At 45.9% G+C, this 20,246-nt stretch overlaps 1 protein-coding gene across 12 annotated transcripts in view; it reads left to right on the top strand.

Annotated features, from left to right (window-relative positions):
- Positions 1 to 20,246, top strand: part of ATXN7L1 (ataxin 7 like 1) — a 248,477-nt gene that overhangs the window by 210,631 nt on the left and 17,600 nt on the right. For all 12 annotated transcript variants that reach the window (XM_058725362.1, XM_058725361.1, XM_058725359.1 and 9 more), the window contains 3 exons: positions 3,894 to 4,177; positions 7,355 to 7,437; positions 8,301 to 8,557. In XM_058725362.1, the coding sequence (XP_058581345.1) occupies positions 3,894 to 4,177; positions 7,355 to 7,437; positions 8,301 to 8,557 (624 nt within the window). The remainder of the gene's footprint in view (positions 1 to 3,893; positions 4,178 to 7,354; positions 7,438 to 8,300; positions 8,558 to 20,246) is intronic.

The raw sequence follows: 20,246 nt of genomic DNA, 5'->3' as shown, positions 1-20,246 counted from the left end.
TTAGTTTATGATCTGAGAGCTGTTGCCAACAGTAGTGGAGAAAAGAGACTAAATATTCCAGTGGACTGATGGCTGACATTTATCTTGGGGAATCAGGTTGGCAAGAGCAAACAGGAAGGCTTTTCACCTCTCTCTCTCTCTCTCTCTGATTCTCGTTTCTTCTAAGGATGTGTTTGACCCTGCCCACCACCACTGAGCTGCCTGCTTCCCTGCTTTAACTCCCAGCAGAAGTACCTTCTCAACTCAGACCAGAGGCAGGTTACCTTAGAGGGGAAGCCCAAAACCTTAGGGGCAGAGGGACAACCAAAGATAAAAGTATCCGGGTCAGTGGTGCCTGGTTGGCTTAGTCAGAGTGGCATGCAATTCTTGATCCCGGGGTTGTGAGTTTAAGCCCTACATTTCGGGTAGAGATTACTTAACATAAAGTCTTAAAAAAAAAAAAGTATCCAGGTCAGTTCCCAGGTTCTCCTCCTTCACTCTATCTACAGCCCTTCTCCATTTAGTTACTGGACACCCTTAGAATTCCAACCTAAAACAACTGAGTCTCCTATCCCCTCCCACTGCCAAGATGGGTCCCAATTACTTGGCATCAGAGACGTTTACTCAGTGGCTCAGCTCCTTACAATTCATCTGGTCTTTGGAACCCTTTGAAACACTCTTGATCAGACTTTTTTCCCTAACGCCTCCCATTCCAATGCAAGAAAACTCAATCCCAGGGAACTTCACAGTAGCCTTCTCTTCTCATTTCTGATGGGCTCCAATTCCACATCCTGCCTATGGGCGTTGGGATTGAAGTCTGGAGTTCTGGAAGCATTGGCAGTAGAGGGTGTGACTGCACCACACTTGTTATATAGTGGAGAAAATTCCAAGTTGGGAGATCAGTCACAGATATTAGCTCACCTGGCTCAAGCTCACTCACTAACACACAGTTGGAAAGAAGCATTACCAAAGAGATGAGTCAGCTGGCACTGTTCCAGATGGCTGGACCAAGTGGACCTGTGCTCTCGTGGCTGAATTAAGGAGCATGTTGGAGTTGGACGTTGACTTTAGGGGAGAAACACAAACTGTACCATGAGCATTTGAGGACCATTTGGTTTGGTGTTTACATTTATTTCAGTTCTTACGATTGCTCTAGATTATTCCAGCCCAACATTATATCTTTGTCGGCTGAACTCATGGGTACTCAGCATGTGCCCTGGTCATTTTCCACAGAAACTAGAGGCCTTCCCTTTACTCATACCAACTCATGCAACAATAGCCTGAAACCCCAGGGCCCTAATTTCCTTTCCTGAATTTACTGGGCTTCACAAAGAAGGATATCAGAGAAGGCCACTCAGGCACTAGAGAATCCTCCCACCCAAAGTTGAACTTTTTATTCTAAAAAAACCAGAAATCAACAGATCAGGACAAAGGTGACTAAATCAATAAGAGCTTTATTTTATTTTATTTCATTTCATTTCATTTTTCGAGAGGGGGAGAGGGAGCACCCGCGTGGGTGGGGGAGGGGCAGAGATAGAGAATCCTAAGCAGGCTCCATGCCCAGGGCATCAGGCTCCATCTCACAGCGGTAAGAACATGACCTGAACCAAAATCAAGAGTCAGACACTTAAGTGACGGAGTCACCCAGGCGCCCCTCAACAGGAACTTTTTAAGCAGGCTTTTAGAATATGTGTTTTTAAAGCCAGGATATTGACATGTAATTTAAGTTCCATGAATTTTGTGATTTGTTGGGGGGAGGGAATGGTTTGTATTTTTACTTGTGATAAAATACGCATAAGAAAATGTGCCATTCTAACCACTTTTAATGTATAGTGTTACGTACATTCACGTTGTACAACCAATCTCCAGAACTCTTCATCTTGCAAAACGGCAACTTTATACCCATGAAATAACAGCTCCCTGTTCTCCCCCAACCCCAGCCCTTGGCAACCATATTTCTCCTTTGTGTCCGTATGAATATGACCACTTTAGGTACCTCACAAAAGTGGAATCTTCCGATACTCGTCTTTTTCTGACTGGCTTGCTTCACTTAGCATAATGTTCTCAATGTTCATCCATATGTCAGAATTTCCTTCCTTTTTAAGGCTGAATAATATTCCACTGAATGGATATACCACAGTTTGTGTATCCAGCCAGCCGTTAATTGTCGTTTGGGTTGCTTTCACCTTTTGGTTGTTGTGAATTATGCTGCTGTGAACATGGGTGCACGTCTGTCTCTTCAAGACCCTAATTTGTATGGTTTGTGTCTTTTAAAATTGAGTGAGGGAAGGAGCCTAGAAGAATCCCATGTCCCATGGTTTTATATTTTTTTACCATTCAGAAAAAAAAAAATCAGGAATGCAGCACTAATTTCACCAGGTAACCTCTTTCCAGCTTCTTACCGTGCTGACTTTTCAAGGGCTTCTTGTGCTTCAGTGCTTTGTGAGTTCTTTGCGAATTGCCATGAAATAGAAGGTAGCAGCAGTCGGGACATAACTCAGTGATTGAGACACTGATCAAAGACGAAATTATCAGGGACTTAGTGTATTACTGAAACCCACTGTTCCACTTTCCTTTCACGTAGGACTTGAAATCCCACACCATCCTTCCCCAGGTCAAGAAAGCACATAGTCCGAGGGTAAAGTGGGTGAAGTCCAGCGACAATCTGCTTAACCACTGAGTGCCCTTCTCACTGGCAAAGACCTATAAATAACACTTGTGATCCTGTTTCAAAGTCAGCAAAGAGGCAAGGGCTGAGGGGTCGCTAAAATAATTTCATGAACAAATTGGTCCAAAAAACGATCTGTGACTAAATCTGAGAGGAGCCAGCCAGCCATGTGGACAGATGAGACTCCTCCCCTGCAGAATCAGCCTCTCTCTCATGCCCTACATTGTCTGCACGTATGTATAAGCTATATTCTAGATCATTTGGCATTCAAATAGCTAAGTCGGCTCCTCTCAGCTCAGAGACGATTGGGGAGCTGAAGTGTTAGCGTTCTGCCCTCCTACAAGGAGGAAAGAGAACAGTTCAGGAACCAGGGAAAAGCTTATTCATCTTATCTCATCTTTCAAGACCCTGAGACAGAATCCTCCACAGCCCCCCCAGACACAGGGTCCCCCAGCATTACATGCACAGAAATCAAACGCATATCCATTATCGGAGAAATCGCAGGGAAGTGGGGCTATGGTGACAGATTTTGAAGAGCAAACATGCACCTTTGTGCTCTGTCTTCTTAAAATTCATCCTCTCACCTGCCAGCCTTGAGAATTGCCTATTTACATAACTAGCTTCCTAAAATGGCATGTTAGATAATGTTACATGGTGCCTCTCTCAGTCTGAGCCCATCCCCAGGACAGGAGTGATCCAGAAGTCCTCCAACAGCAGGTAGCATGGCTCGCTGGCCCGCAGCCATGCCTTCGTGCGGTGTGAGCCTGTCAGCGCTCCCAAGCTAAGCAGATGTCAGGCCTGATCGCCGAGGTGGGAGACCAGCGAGCAGCAGGGGGAGGGGATGTGAGTCAGCAAGTGGCATGGTGGCACACCCTCTTCAGGGGACAAACAGCATCTCTTCTGAGCTTCACAGCGGGCACCTTGTTCTGCCCAAGGTGCTGTCTCAGAGACCGCCGACATGTCGGGGCTGAGAAGGGGGAGCTGCAGGGTCTATGAGGACAGCCGGTACAGGAGGTAATCAGTCAGCTCCGATGCCATCCCTGGCGCTGCGCCAGCCTCGAACCCCCCGTTGGCCCTTTCCAAGGCACAAATCTCCCTCCCATCAAGGGATCGCGCTGCTCGCTTGTAAGAGGAGTATAAATAAGTGATAAGGAAGTGTTCTGATGAGGGTAAGCGGGTATAGCTTCTCAGCAGACCAGATGTATCAAAGAAGGCAATTGTGTGTGTCTATTCATTTATTTTTCAGCGTTCCGGTTCCTGTAGTCAGTTTAGAGAAAATCCCTAATCTAGTGAAGGCAGATGGTGCCAATGTCAAAATGAACTCAACAACCACTACTGCGGTCACCTCCTGCTCCACCTCGTCCTCTGCCGTCTCCACCCCACCTTTAATTAAGCCAGTCTTGATGTCTAAGTCAGTGCCACCCTCCCCAGAGAAGATCTTAAATGGCAAAGGAATTTTGCCCGCCACAATAGACAAGAAACACCAAAATGGCACCAAAAACAACAACAAGCCTTACAGGAGACTTTCAGGTATGTGTCTGTGTCGTTAGAGTCGGGCTCATGATTAGAGCGCCTCTGGGTCATATTCGTAACCAAGGAGCGGTGTGTTCTTACAATTAAGCAGGTCTGTTTCATTTTAAGGGGGACACGGAATTTATGTGCAAACAGGACCCCTGCCTAAAAATGCGAGGGAGAAATGGTTCTCTTATTTCTGGGTCGGACGAGGTCTCTCGCTCGACTCAGTGGGAGTTGATCCTCTTGACCCGGGAGGCAGGATGCTTTCCACCAACCACAACAGCCCATGCATTGTGGTGGTCTTACCGTGTGCTGACAGGCTGGCCTGCCCCCCCCCCCACCCCCCCCGGTTTCCGTGGAAGCCTCAGTGCAGGGAAGGTGGACAACCACAGTGATACCCCACAGTACCTCAGGGCGGGCTCGGGACAGTCCCATCTACCCCACTCTGTCCTTTGGTCTAGTTGGTTGCCATGTTGATTCTGTGGTCTGGAGCTACCACTGCCTTTCCCACATAATCAGGTTGGAATTGCCCTTCAGGAATGCTTGGACTAGCACAGCAGGTGAGGTGTTGAGGGATTTCTCCCAGATCTACTTCTTGGTTGTCTGCGTAGACACTCAGGATGCCTGGAAAGGTGCACTTGGCCAGTCTTTGAGGCAATGGCTGCCCTTAGAGGCCCCCATAGGGATGATATTGGCTTTGGATTTGTTGTAGAACTAAATCTGGCAGTTCTGCTTCCTCCAAAAGACCAAGAAAAGCTATAAACTTTATTACGTCTTCACACACCATGGGCATTTATCAAATGTTGACTAGAAAAAAGAAAATACAACGAAAACCACCCTGTGAGAGAGAAACTGGGCCCTCTAGTAGGAGCATAATTCTTAATCAACCTAAGAATTGTGGGTCATTTTTATTTTGTACTTTGTGTTAATGTGTATTTTGGTTTTCCTGTCTTACATCTGTAACTTAAAAAAAAAAAAAAATTATTTCTTAAAAGTATTTTGGCCCCAAAGCATTCAGAAAATCTTTACCCTAAAAATGTCTCTATGTACTATTCACCCACTATCAAGGAAGGAAGGTAGAGCCTGGCAGTCTCTTGGAGCCTTGCAGGGCCTCCCTGTGTAGACAGGAGCCCCCTACTCCTGGCTCTCTTCCTGAATGGAAAGTTCAATTTCACTCTGCAGAGCTGGGTGGTAACATCCCTGGAAAAACCAGTAGGCCCGGCTGGGCAGTGTCCAGAGGCAGAAGCGTGACCATGGCTGCCAGCCTGCACCCTGACCTGAAGTTATATGGGGGGGGGGGGGGGGGGGGGTTCTTGGTGTCTGTTGGTTTTGCATTTTGTTGGTTGTTTTGTCTCATTGGGTCTTTTGTTTCTATCTCGCTTGTTTCTATCTCACTTTGACATTTGGCGGCCAGCTCCTATTGCCCAGCCAAGCAACCTGCTCAGTTGCAGGCCAGTGTGAGAGCTGGTGTGGATCCGGGCCCCGGTCTGACTCCGACAGGCCTGAGGGAAAGAACTCCATGGCAGGCAGCCTGGGGCCCGGCGCCCAGGCCCTCCTTGGTGGGCAGCGAGGGCATACAGGAAACAGGCGTCTCCAGGCCTCACAGTTTTCTAGTCCTAAAAGTGAAGCTAGAAAAAGGCGGGGCGGGGGGGCGGGGGGGAATGGTGCCTGGCTGGCTTATTCGGTGGAACATGCAACTCTTGATCTCGAGGTTGGGAGTTTGAGCCCCACATTGGGCGTAGAGATTACTTAAAAATCAAGTCTTCGAAAGAGAAGAAGATGATGATGACAATGACAAAAACAAAAAGAAAGAGGTGGGAGGCATTTTGATAGCCAACCAGGAAATCTGTCTTGGACGTCAGAATGTTTTTTTATCGAACCATCATCATCACCACCGATGCAGCCACCAGCACAACCCCCAAACCCTCTTTTAAAAACAGAACACATTCAGTTATTGTGCTTGGAGTAACTTCCTTTTAGTTTGCAGCTATTCAGACCTCTTAAGGAGACATTCCCAAATTTATATACAGCCCCCACCCGCACACCCACCCACCAACACGGCTGCCGGCCTCCCTGAATGCCCAGAAGAGCTGTGTCATCCCTGTGCTGCAGGACTCAGGTGTCTGCTGGGTGCCTTCCAGAAACAGCACAGACCATCTGAAAGGTGGACCTTTGAAGCCTAAAGGGTCCTTAAGGGATTGCCTCACTTCCCCTCCTTCTCCAGGGGGAGGGAGCATTGCTGTAATCCAGAAGGAGCAAAGGATCCATAAGTGGGCATAAAAAGTTCAGCGTCCTTAGAAGTAACCTCACCATGAGCCATCCACAGTCCAGGGAGAAGGCGGGAACTGGAGAAAGCCTAGCCTCTCTACAGCCGCCCTTCAGCTCCAACGGGCTGGCTAGCCCTGGCTCATTCCCATTTGGAGCAACAGGGCCCGTGCTGGGTGCAAAGCAAGCTGGGAGACTAGCAGGCCCTGCCCTCCAGGCAACTTACAACTATGCAGACATACATAGAGCACACACCCGAACTTTCCCCCTGCCCCTGCCTACGACACGGCCAGAACATTCCCGAATCAGGTAAACGACATTTCTGGTCAGCGCGGCTGCAGGGAAAGCCTGGTGCTGAAGACGTGGCAAAGCACAAGAGAGGCAGGTCACACTGACCTGTCAAGGAATAATCTCCCACTTAAATGGCTAAAAACCAGCAGGAAGGCAAGGTGGGGGGAGCCGCCCAGGACACAGTGGCCCTTGGGCCTCAGGCCCTCTTCCTGGTCTGCAGCCAGCTATGCCCAAAGTGCCAAGTACCTGGGGAACTCTTCAAGTGACATAAAATGTGACAGCGTCAGGGCTCCTCGCCCTCTGGTGCCTGCCCCCACCCTCCCCTCGGCGCCTTGTGCTGCATTTACATCCCTCCCGAAGCTGGACCTGGAACTCAGGGGTCAAAGGGGAGCGCCATTTTCCCCTGAGCGGTTCTTGAAGCATTTTAGCGGCCGGTTGGGGGAAAAAAAAAAAAAGAAAGAAAAAGAAAAAGAAAGAAAGGAAAAGAAAAACAAAACAAACAAACAAAAAACCCAGATTGCCTGACAATGTCTCACTTGTTGGTGCAAATGTGCATTTTTTTTTAAATGTAGTCTTAATGCCAAATCCTATTTAGTCTCCTTTTTTCTTATATTTTTTGTTTGTTTCTTAAACCAGAGAGAGAATTTGACCCAAATAAACACTGTGGAGTATTGGATCCCGAGACAAAGAAACCTTGCACAAGATCCCTCACCTGCAAGGTATTTCTCTTTCCATAAAAAATACTTCCTGCTCTCGCTGGGGCCTTTGTCGAAATGTTTGCATGCCACTCTCTGCACACGGCAGGGTGTGGAACCTCGACATGACCCCCAGCTGTTCTTTGTAAGGGAAATGCTTTCTTCTCTTCCATGGTAGCAGAGTGCCTGCCTCAAGCTGGCTGGCTTTTTAAGAAGGAAAAAAAAAAAAAAATAGGCTTCCCCTGTTACTTGTGAGGCCAGACAGTAAATTGTATTTATAGGCACTCACAGGCGGTTCTAAACCCTGCTACGTTTTAATGTATGCGGGAGCGGCGGCAACGGCGGCAGCGCCTGAAAGGCAGCCCCGGAGGGGAGGACGAGCGGCCGCGCCCCTGATCCGGCCACGCCGGGTGGCCACGGGGGACAGCCGACGCGAGGCGGCCGCCATCGGGTAGCCCCCGGCCCCCGTATTTCACACTGAAGTGCTAGTGCTCCCCGGGCTCGAGGCCGTGGCCCCCTCTGCCCGGTGGCCGGCCGTGTGTGTCCGGGCCAAAGCCAGCCTCCCACCTGCACCTGGATTAACTCTAGCGCGCCCTCACCGTTGCCTTTCATCCAGAGAGGTTTCCGTGGGCTCTGCGCGGAAGCTGGTCATCCTAAGCCATTTTCTGGAGGAAGCTTTGGCTTCTTAACGCCAGGAGTGTAGGGCATGGTTGCGTTTGTGTGGTGTCTGCCTCTTCCCAGCCACAGAACAGGAGCCGTTGCCTTGAAGTTGACTTTTCAAGCACCTCCAAATTCCCATGAATTGCTGTTTCTGAAATGGAGGGCCTGGGGAAGCAGGTTTATGTGCTGATCAAAGAGGCTGTGCTTTTCATCTCTCTTCTCCTTAGACACATTCGCTAAGCCATCGGAGGGCAGTCCCAGGCCGGAAAAAGCAATTTGACCTCCTTCTGGCAGAACACAAAGCCAAGTCCCGCGAAAAAGAAGTTAAAGATAAAGAGCATCTCCTGACTTCGGTGAGGGAAGTACTTCCAAACCAACCGGGGCCAGCGCAGGACTCTCTGCCAGGACCTTCGGGGAGCTCTGGGCCAGAACCGAAAGTCGCATCCCCTGCAAAATCCAGGCCGCCTAACTCTGTGCTTCCTAGGTAAGTCCCATTCGGCAGTAGAAGCCCTGAGTCCTTGGTCAAGTGGCTCTGCCTTGCTGGGTCGTGTGTGGGCTGATCACGTGGCATCTGGAAGTCGTAAGAGCCCTACCTCGTAAGGCGGTTGTGAAGTGTAAGTGAGATCACGGGCATAAGGGGCTCGGCCAGTGCCCACTGTATAGTGTTCAGTGGGTGTTCCTGCTGTCGTCATCCTCATCACCGTCATCACCATCATCACCATCATCATCATCACCATAGCAGACCTATTTCAGACAGTATGTGTTTTTACAGAGCAAGAGTAATCTGGAAGTTAATACCTGGGAAGGCTGAGCTATGTCAGCCACCGGGCAACTTTCTGGTGGCCTGGGTTTTTAGATTAGTTGGACGCTCCCGACACAGAGTGGGGTAGTCCTCACACCTTAGGAGCCCATTTGCCACGATATCTTGTGACTTTTTTTCCACGAGTCTCCTCTGATCGGGGCGAAAGGAAAATTGGCATCACAGAGGCTGTTTGTCCTTACATTTCCCTCCACACCAAGAAAGCTGAGCCATCTGTTTGGGGTTTTATTTGGTTGTCCTGGACAGAAAGGAAAGAACAGAAAACAGAATTAAAACCCATTTGGATTAAGAACGATTTAAAATCTATGCGTGTCTGTTTTGATGGGCCGTGGGGTACTAAGCAGCCGACCGATTTCCAGGTAATAAGACAGGGAGCCCTTCATTCCCAAATATTTATCTAGTGCTTGCTTCATAAGCAAGGTACAGACAGACCTCGTTTTATTGCACTTCACAGATACTGCAATTTGTTACAAATTGAAGGTGTGGGGCAATCCTGCATCGAGGAAGTCTGTCGGTGCCATTTTCCCAACAGCAATCGCGCACTATGTCTCTGTGTCAACGAAGTGTTTGTTAGAGTATGTAAATTAGATATAATGCCATTGCACACTTAATAGACTATAGTATAATGTAAACATAATTTTTTCTATGCACTGGGAAACCCCCCCCCCCAAAAATGAATTCGATTCGCTTTATTGCAATATTGGCTTTATGGCAGCGGGGTGGAACCAAACCCGTGATGTCTCTGAGGTATGCCTGTACTATGTTAGGTACTTCCAAGCAGTAGTACAGAGATGAACGAAATTAGAGCCTGCTTTTTAAGAATGTAGAGTTTAGGGGTGCCCAGGTGGCTCAGTCAGTTCAACGTCCAACTTCAGCTCAGGTTATGATCTCGAGGTTCATGGGTTCGAGCCCCATGTCGGACTCTGTGCTGACAGCTCGGAACCTGGAGCCTGCTTTGGATTCTGTGTCTCCCTCTCTCTCTGCTCCTCCCCCACTAGCACTCCGTCTCTGTCTCTCTCTCTCTTTCTTTCAAAAATAAAAATTAAAAATTAAAAAAAAAAAAGAATCTAGAGTTTAGAAGACTCAAATATCCAGAACTTCATGAAAAGGAAACATTAATAACAAAATATGAGACTTGCAGATAGTGGTATTTTCAGATCATTTAAAAAAAAAAAATTTTTTTTTTAACGTTTATTTATTTTTGAGACAGAGAGAGACAGAGCATGAATGGGGGAGGGTCAGAGAGAGGGAGACACAGAATCTGAAACAGGCTCCAGGCTCTGAGCCGTCAGCACAGAGCCCGACGCGGGGCTCGAACTCACGGACCGCGAGATCATGACCTGAGCTGAAGTCGGCCACCCAACCGACTGAGCCACCCAGGCGCTCCTTCAGATCATTTTTAATGCGTACAGTATGAATCTCAAGGGGTAATTGTTTAGTCAGCAAGTAAGCATGAAGAGAACACAGTTGTGGGCGCCTGGGTGGCTCAGCCGATTAAATGTCCGACTCTTTATTTCGGCTCAGGTCATGATCTCACAGTTCATGAGCCTACAGTTGGGAGCCTACTTGGGATTCTCTGTCTTCTTCTCTCCCTGCCCCTCCCCTGCTCGCATACTCACTCTCTGTCTCTCTTTCTCTCTCTCTCAAAATGAATAAGCTTTTTAAAAAATTTTTTTGAAGATTAAAGAGAACATAGTTATAAAAGAAGGTGATGGAGTTGATTTTTAAAGCAAAAGCAAATATTTGATGACAGTTGTTACTGATCTACTGGGTTCTCACCTTCATGCCTTCCACTGGCACAAGCCAGATCCAGTTTGATAGCCAGAGTCCTTCTGTCAGAACCGCCGACCTTGGCTTCAGGTTCAGGAGGACACAGTAGATGGAATGGCCCCACACACACACATTTCCTGCATCATAACCATTGCTGTGTTGTTACTACCAACTTACGTTTCCCACCATTTTGCAGGATCATTTTACAACTACTTCTTACTGTCACGCCAGATGTTGGTGAAGGATATTACCTTTCCTTAGCTTTGGAGTTCAGCAGATGGTTCTGTTCCAAATTTCTGGGAGGGGATTCAAGCCTATGTACAGCGGCTTTCAAACTTTTTTGTGGCTGTAGAACTTTTTTATTCCTACAAAACCGTACATGGTACCCAATATAAAAGCAGATCTTGGAGCGCCTAGGTGGCTCAGTCAGTTAAACATCTGACTTCAGCTCAGATCATGATCTCACAGTTCGCGAGTTCGAGCCCCACGCCGGGCTCTGTGCTGACAGTTCAGAGGCTGGAACCTGCTTCAGATTCTGTGTCTCCCATTCTCTGCCCCTCCCCTGCTCATGCTCTGTCTCTCTCTGTTTCTCAACAATACACGTTAAAAAAAAAAAAAAAAAAGCAGACCTGCCTCCACCTAACTCCAGCTCAGCTCTGCTTCCATCACACATATAACTCGCAGCCTGCTGTCCCCCCAGCCCACCCGAGGGATCCCTGTCAAGTCCCCAAGGGCTCCGGGGAACACAGTTTGAAAACCCTCCTTTATTGTATGGTTCAGGTTCACCATCAAGATGGAAGCATTTTTCACCCTAGCAGACAGAGTACCTGGTGTAACAGAGAAGCCATGCGGCAGCTGTTAAAAAAGCAAAAAAAGGCAGTGGAGGTTTAAGAGCTGCTTCTTAATGTTCCTTTTTTACTTAATTTTCCAGGGAATGTTTGTCAATAGAGAAATGCCAAGTGTTTATGTTCTCATAAGGAAGCAGAAGAAAGAGAAAGAATGAGGTTAATCAGCAAAAAGAATGTCTCTGAATGGAAGAGGCAAAGGAGATGCATTATAAATGTTGGCTAACAATAATTGTTAAAGATGTTTTTCAAGGTTGAGGTAGGCACCAGAAAACTCAGGGATGAACTCTGCTCAAACTTTGTGGGAAATAATGTTCTTTTTCACTTGGTTTTACTTAGGATGAAATGCCATACAATCAGGGATTGAAAAAGCATGATCAGAATTTAATGCCCTCCTTGGGGCGTCTGGCTGTCTCAGTCAGTAGAGCATGTGATTCTTGATCTCATGGTTGTAAGTTCAAGCCCCATGTTCGGTATAGAGATCACTTAAAACTAAAATCTTTAGGGGCCCCTGGGTGGCTCAGTCAGTTAAGCACCCGACTTCAGCTGAGGTCATGATCTCACAGTTCGTGAGTTTAAGCCCCATGTTGGGCTCTGTGCTGACAGCTCAGAGCCTGAGGCTTGCTTCAGATTCTGTGTTTCCCTCTCTCTGTGCCCCTCCTCTGCTCTCACACTCTGTCTTTCTCTGTAAAAAATAAATAAACATAAAAAAAAAAACTAAATCTTAAATAAAAAAAAAGAATTTTAATGTCCTCACCTAAAACATAAAACATTGTTTCCTCATATTCATGATATACAATACATATAATATTTCAGTCACGGGGCGCCTGGGTGGCTCAGTCGGTTAAGCGGCCGACCGGCTCAGGTCATGATCTCGCGGTCGGTGAGTTCGAGCCCCACATCGGGCTCTGTGCTGACAGCTCAGAGCCTGGAGCCTGTTTCGGATTCTGTGTCTCCCTCTCTCTGACCCTCCCCCGTTCATGCTCTGTCTCTCTCTCTGTCTCAAAAATAAATAAACGTTAAAAAAAAATTTAATATTTCAGTCACAGTAATTATTGCTAATTGGCAAAAAAATTATCACATGTAAATGGAAATATTGTAATCCCTTCCCAATCATGAATTCCTTTTGTAGGAAATGCTACCTCGTGTGAATTTCTTTTTTTTGTTTGTTTGTTTATTTTGAGAGAGAAAGAGAGAGCACACGCCCGTGTGCACAAGCCGGAGAGGGGCAAAGAGAGAATCTCAAGCAGGTTCTGCACTGTCAGCACAGAGCCCAATGTGGGGCCCAAACTCACAATCCGGAATGTGATATGGTGACCTGAGCCAAAAATCAAGAGTCACATGCTTAACCAGCTGAGCCCCCCCAGGTGCCCTGTGTGAATTTATTTCTTACATATTGTTTGGCAACTTTGAAAATATTTCACTTCTCATATTCTTGAACTGCAACCCATTCTTGTCAAGGGTTCCTGAGAAAAGAACTTAGCTCTAGAGCTGGACAAGTTTAAGTCAGATAACAAGCATTGGAACAAGGTTGGAAGTGCAAACGTCAGCTCCATGCTTACTAACAAGATGAGCCCCATCCTGTTTCTGGGTTTCTCCAGCTTCAAGCAGCTCATCTGTAAAGCAGAGCTAAGAAGAATTAAGTGATAAGTACTAAGCTCCTAATAAGCACTCAATTAATGGAAACTGGTAGTCAGTGGTAGTAGCATTTCATGGGAAAGCAGTGTGAGTAATAAAGGCCTTGGTGCCACCTAATTTCCAGTTGCCCATCCTTTTGGCCACTGCTTACCAGCCTGGGGGCCCTTGAATAACATGCTACTGTGCTCTGTTTCTTCGTCCCGACTCTAAGGGAACATCCCAAGAGCTATGGATGACCAGCCTAACCAAAACCATGAGGATTCTTTAGGAAAGGGGGAGGAGAGCAGAGGGTTAAGCCAGGCTCTGACAAGCCAGTCTCTGGCCCCCAGGAGGGAGGGAGGGAGGAAAAGATAGGCTGTGGAAGCCAAGACTGACAAAATCTAGGCACATTCCCTTCTGTCTCGTAGACGCTCTCACATCTAATGTTAAAGTATAAAAATGGCAAAATCCAATGACTCTTACACTGACAAGGGTAGTGAGGAGACAGGCAGAAGGTTCTGGATACCTAAAAAAGGGCAAAGATGCTTCTGGAGTGAAAGCGACTCCAGCTTGTGCCTCATTAGGACAAATGTTATGGCTACACTGTAAGCCTCGGCTGAATATTTGTCCCTCTGCTTTTTCTACATCTGTTTCTCAATATGGGGGGCTTTGAAGTCAAGCAGACCATATCAAGTCTCATGTCCACTTGTTAGTAGCTTTGCCACCCATTTCCTCATCTGAGAAGTGTAGATAGCACTTATACCCACCTAAAGCAGTGGGTCACTCACACAAGAAAACGTACGTTGCATGCCTCGCACATAGTAGGACCCAGTTAAGGTCAGTTGCCTTGTGTTCTCTTCCCCAAAGCACTCAGACAGCCTGAGGCTCACGCCTCATCCAAGGGGTGGGGGAGGGGACTTTCTGTAAGGTTCCCTGAGTGGAACTGGGCACGGACCTTTATCACGTACATTGTCTTTAGACCAGACTGGTAACTGGAGAGCGGAGGGTGATGTCGTGCTGAGGGGGATGGCAGCTTATCAAACTTGAGCAATGTTTTCAACACCTTCCCATGACTGGTTGTCCCATTCCCCATCACTCCTTGCCAAGCCTTGTTTTTCCTGAGACACAGGTTGGTTCCAGCACACTCCTTCCCTCCCCAGGCTCTGCTGGAACATCTTGGAAGCGTCTCCCATCATCGCCAGGAGGGTGGATACATCTCGAGTGAAACAAGCCTGGAAAGGAACACATTCAGAGCTCCTTCTTCACTGGTGCCTTGCACACCATCATCACTCGTGATTCCGGCTCTGCTCTCGGAGCCAATTCTGCTCTGGACACGGATTTCCATGCTCAGCTTCACTCTCCAGAATTCTCCTCCCCTCATCGCTCTTTTATCTGGCAAGCAGAATTTACTCTTAAGTGTTTCAACCATTTGTTTTCTTTTTTTCCTTAATGAAACTTTATTTTTTTAAATCCAAGTAAAATGGTCACATAGCTCAAAAGTCAAATAGAACCAAAAGACTTAGAATGAAAAATAGAGTTCGTGCGATGCTGGAAGTCTCTCCACCCACTCTGTGTCAGAGCACCTGTTTCCTGGATCCCATTGCCTTCCTCTCTCTTGGCTTGCTCCTTGATTTTGGTAGAGTATCTCCTCCATCAGTTTCCTGTGAAAAGGTTCAAAGGGGGTCAATTTTTAGAACCCTTACACGCCTGAGAAAAATTTTTTTAATGTTTTTATTTATTTTAGAGAGAGAGAGAAAGAGCACATGTGTGCAAGTCGGGGAGGGGCAGAGAGAGAGGGAGACACAGAATCCGAAGCAGGCTCCAGGCTCTGAGCTTTCAGCACAGAGCTCAATGCAGGGCTCAAACTCGAGAACTGCAAGATTATGACCTGATGTCAGGCACCCCTGAATGTTTTTATTCTACCCTCACACTTAACTGATAATCTCTATGAGTATGTAACTTCTTGAAAATCATTTCCTTGCGTGGAGCACCTGGGTGGCTGTCACTTAAGCGTCCAGCTTTGGCTCAGGTCATGATCTCATGGTTTGTGGGTTTGAGCCCCGTGTCGAGCTCTGTGCTGACAGTTCAGAGCCTGGAGCCTGCTTCGAGTTCTGTGTCTCTTTCTCTGCCTCTCCTCAACTTGTGCTCTCTTTCTCTCAAAAATAAATAAACATAAAAAAAGAAAGAAAGAAAGAAAGAAAGAAAGAAAGAAAGAAAGAAAGAAAGAAAGAAAGAAAGAAAGAAAGAAAATCATTTCCCTACAGAATTATGAAGGCATTTTTTTATTGGCTTCTAGCATCAAAAAATTTTATTGAGAAGTTGGTATCATTCAGATTCTCATTTCTTTGTGCGTGATCAGTTTTTAATCTCTGAAGCCTGGGGCTTTAAAATTTCAGGTATCACTGGATATGGGTCTGTTTTCTTTCATTGTACTGGGTACTCAGTGGATCTTTTTCATCTGGAAACCCCTGTTTCTGGGATATTTTCCTATGCTACATCTTGGCTAATTTTCTCCCCACTATTGTCTTTATTCTCTCTATTGACTTCCCATTAGCTGGATGTTGGACCTTTTGCTCTGATGTTTTCATTCTTTTACCTCTTTTCCCCTGTTTCTCTTCATCTCTTGTTCTACTTTCTGAAAGATTTTCTTTTATTTTACCTTCAAAAGTGTATGTGAAATAATCCACTTATGATTCACTTTTTAAAATTCTAGGATCTGGTTCTTAGATAAAAAGAACTTCTAATTGCTTCTCATAATATCATACAAGATACTATCATTTTGCAGAGGTAATACCATTCTAATATCTTTGAAGACAGGTGTTTTTTTTAGTTGTTTCCTCTTTCCTTTGCTATCTTGATTTCTTTCGTGCTGTGCATTTGATGTTTGGCTAGTCGGTCTCATAATGGAGATGTTCCAGGAATGTTTGGTGATCCCTAAGCATTCACATTTAAATTTTTTTAATGTTTATTTATTTTTGAGAGAGAGAGAGAGAGAGAGAGAGAGAGAACAAGCAGGGGAGGGGCAGAGAGAGAGGAAGACACAGAATCTGCAGCAGGCTCCAGGCTCTGAGCTGTCAGCACAGAACCTGACGTGGGGCTGGAACTCATGAACCTCGAGATCTGACCTGAGCTGAAGGGGGGGTGGGGTGCCTAACCATTCACATTTAAAAGAGAAGCACTAACAGGCTGATTGGAAGTCTTTGTGTGGGTGTGTCAGCAAAAAGGATTCTGAAAGGCAAGATCTGGAAGCTTTTTCAAGGCCATTCAGTTTCTCAGGGAGTGAATCCTTCATGGTGATAGGCATTCCGGAAGTGCCCACTAACTAGAGATAGCCCCCAGTCACCTTGTTTCCAGCCCTGTGCTTCTCTCCTGATCTCTGCCGAGCCCGGCAGCCCCTTGTCTAGGGTCTCTCCAGTTCAGTTTCTCTGCAGAGCAAACCTTTGTTCTCTTGTTGGAGAGTTGGTTGGAGAGGATGGGACCTGGCAGGGGCAGTGGTGCATCATCTGGCCATGTGAGGTGGTGGTGTTGACCTGTAGGTCCAGCTACCACGTGGGAAGACCTTCAGCTCTCCCTCGAGACTTAGCCCACACCTCACCCATGACTTTTGCAGCCCTAGGTAGCTCCAGGCTCTGCGGTCAGCCAGCTCCTGGCTCTGCAGTTAACACTTCTCCAGACACCTTCTGTCTTCTCAAAGTATGTTAAAATCTCATGTTCACTCTGTATCCATTGGGATGCTTCAAGTGCAAGTAGCAGAAAACCTAGTCTTCCTGATCGCTTCAATAATTAAACATTTTATCACATGCAGGGCGCCTGGGTGGCTCAGTCAGTTGAGCACCCCACTCTTGATTTTGGCTCAGGTCATGATCCCAGGGCCGTGGGATCGATCTCCATGTCAGGGTCCTTACTGAGCACTGATGGGGGAGACTGCTTGGGATTCTCTCTTTCTCTCCCTCTGCCCTTCTCTCCCGCTCATGTGCTCTCTCTCTCTCACTCTCTGTCTCACTCTGTCTCTCTCTCTCTAAAAATTAAAATTAAAAAACAAATCGTTGGGGCGCCTGGGTGGCTCAGTCGGCTGAGCGTCCGACTTCGGCTCAGGTCATGATCTCACAGTCTGTGGGTTCGAGCCCCGCGTCGGGCTCTGAGCTGACAGCTCAGAGCCTGAAGCCTGCTTCGGATTCTGTCTCCCTCTCTCTCTGCCCCTCCCCCACTCAGGCTCTGTCTCTCTGTCAAAAATAAATAAACATTAAAAAATTAAAAAAAAAATTGTTACCACATGTGACAAGAAGTCCAGAGGCGACAGGGCACCAGTCCCCAAAGATGCGGAATTGGCTCACATTCCCTGCCTTTCTTTTATTCCACCCTCTTCAGTCTTCGGCCTTCATGTTCAAAGTTTTATAGCAAGATGGCTGTGGTACTTGGTACTTCCAGATGAAGGTGGAGACCACTTCCTTGTGTCTCTTTTTAAAAGTGAGGAAAATTTGCAACATCCCCAGAGGAAAAAAAAAAATTTATGTATTTTTCACACCCTTTAACAAATCAATCGTTAGCAAGATAAGTGAAATTCCTATTCTTGGTTTAGGGGTTAAATGGACTCTCAATTTCGGATCAGGTCATAATCTCACCATTCATGAGTTTGAGCCCTGCATCAGGTTCTTACGGAGCCTGCTTGGGAGGCGACTTCTCTTCTCCCTCTCTCTAAATAAGTAAATAGAGTTTAAAAAATATTTAAAATAATAATAATAAATGTAAAGATATTTTCCTATATAACTGTGATGCTATTAATCACACTAAATAAAATCCAGCTCACTTTTATCTCCTGTAGGACAAGGAGGTCCTAACACAGTGGGAAAGGCCTCAAAAAGAGGCTGCTAGCAATTTTGGAAACAACGTAAATGTCCATCAATAGACATAGTTAAGTAATAATTCAGTCAATTATGATCTATCCATACTATGGAATATTGGGGATATTAAAAATGATCTAATTCTACCCACGGAATGATTTCTACAACATCACTAGGCAAAAAAAAAAAAGCATGTCTGAAAATAGTATATACAGTGTGAGCCAGTTCTTGCTTAAAAATGCATGTGCCCGTGTATGCACAGTAGAGAAATCTGGAAGGATATAAATCAGAATGGTAATAGCACTTGATCTGGAGTGGCAAGATTATGGATGCTGCTTTCTTTCTTTATATGTTTCAGCATTAGCAACATTGTTTTCCTGTATGTGTCTTCAGCAGTAAATAGGCAATAACGTTGCCCCTTCTGGTACAAGGGAGTAGGTATGTGGGAATGCACCTGGGGAGATGTGTCCTCCGGACCATACACTTTGAACATGCAGAATGAATGGCATTTTTGTTTTCATAAATATGGGAAGGTGATAGTCAGGAACAAAGTGTCACAGCAACAGAGTTCTCGTAGTAACACTAAAAAAACTACCTGGGGCCTTGGGTTTGGTTTCTTATGGGCTTCGTTACTATGGTAAAATATACATAATGTAAAATTTACCATTTTAACCATTTCTACATGTACAGTATGTGGCATAAGTACATTCACATTGTGGTGCAACCATCACCACCATCCCTCTCCAGAACTTTCTATCATCTCATTTTGAAGCTCTGTACCCATTAAACACTAACTCCCCATTCCCCATCCACCATCACCTGTAACCACTGACCTACTGTCTATCTCTATGAACTTGACTATTCTAGGTGCCTCATATAAGTGGAATCATACAATATTTGTCCTTTGTCACTGGCTTATTTCACTTAGCATAATGTCTTCAAGATTCATCCATGTTGTAGCACGTGACAGAATTTCCTTCTTTTTTAAGGTTTAACATTCCATTGTATGGATATACCATTTTATCCGTTCATCTGTTGATGGACATTTGGGACCTTTGCGGCTTTGCTTTAAATGACTGTTTGGGACACCTGGGTGGTTCAGTCCGTTGAGCGTCCGACTCCGGCTCAAGTGATGATCTCACGGTTCGTGAGTTGAGGCCCCACATCAGGCTCACTGCTGTCAGCACAGAACCCACTTCGGATCCTCTGTTCCCCTCTTTCTGCCCCTCCCACACTTACGCTCTCTCAAAAAATAAATAAACATTAATAAATAATTAAGTTAAATGACTGTGCTTTGGGGATCTGGTTTGAACTCAGGTATTTGACAGCTGGAAAGATTTCAGGGCAACAAAGAATTCCGAGGGAAGTTGAGGGAATAGGGAGAAAATCAACGGTGCTGTTTCACACTGTTTGAAGGGGCAGCTTTCAGAGAAGAATACAGAAAACTAATTTTTTTTCTCCAAAACTTCTTTTTCTCCCTTTATTTCTCCTTGGTCAATCACCTGATGAAAGTGAAAAAGCAGGAAAAACAACTGACAGCTAACTTTGACTATTCTTCTTCTAACCCTTTTACCAACATGAATGTGTTGTTTTTGATTTTGGTTTTGCTTTGTTTTGTTTTGTTTTGTTTTTTGCTGCTTGTGAAGCATGTAGTGCTTCTGACTATGACACTGCTTTTCTATAAGCTCAGCCGTCATTGAGATGAGATCTGCTAGGTTTTGTTCATACACAAGGAACTCATTCATGCCTTCATTAAGAAACCTATTTCTTCAGAACCCACTAGAAGCCAGTCATGCCAGCCTGTGGTTCTGGTGGCTTGTCAAAAATTAAATGGACACATCCATCCTCAGAAGATACAATTGAACTACATGTGACTTGATATTAAGAAACAGATCTGGGGGCACCTGGCTGGCACAGTCAGCAAAGCATGAGACTCTTGATCTCAGGGTCGTAAGTTCAAGCCCCACGTTGGGTATAGAGCTTACTTATAAAAAAAAAAAAAAAAAAGAGAGAGAGAGAGAGAAAAGAAAAAAAAAAGAAACAAATCTGGCTGTGGAGTAAGAGACTTGTGCCCCATCATTGGGACAAAACCTTTTTTCATGCCAGTAGGGTAACAGTTGCATAAAGCTATAATTTAAGAGTAATAACAAGTATGGGGCTATCTTCATCATCACCCATGGTCTGTTAATTGGTTCGAAGTTGTTTATTCTGTTGAACTTCCTGTCAGGGTCTACTTTCAGAGAGAAGCAACTATCTGGCAAGTGCAAATTACTTATGTGC

This window comes from Neofelis nebulosa, chromosome 4 (genome assembly GCF_028018385.1).
Source record: "Neofelis nebulosa isolate mNeoNeb1 chromosome 4, mNeoNeb1.pri, whole genome shotgun sequence".
In the NCBI taxonomy this organism is placed as follows: domain Eukaryota; kingdom Metazoa; phylum Chordata; class Mammalia; order Carnivora; family Felidae; genus Neofelis; species Neofelis nebulosa.
The sequence above is the reverse complement of the archived record's forward strand: the minus strand, read 5'-3'. Positions and strand labels throughout refer to the sequence as shown.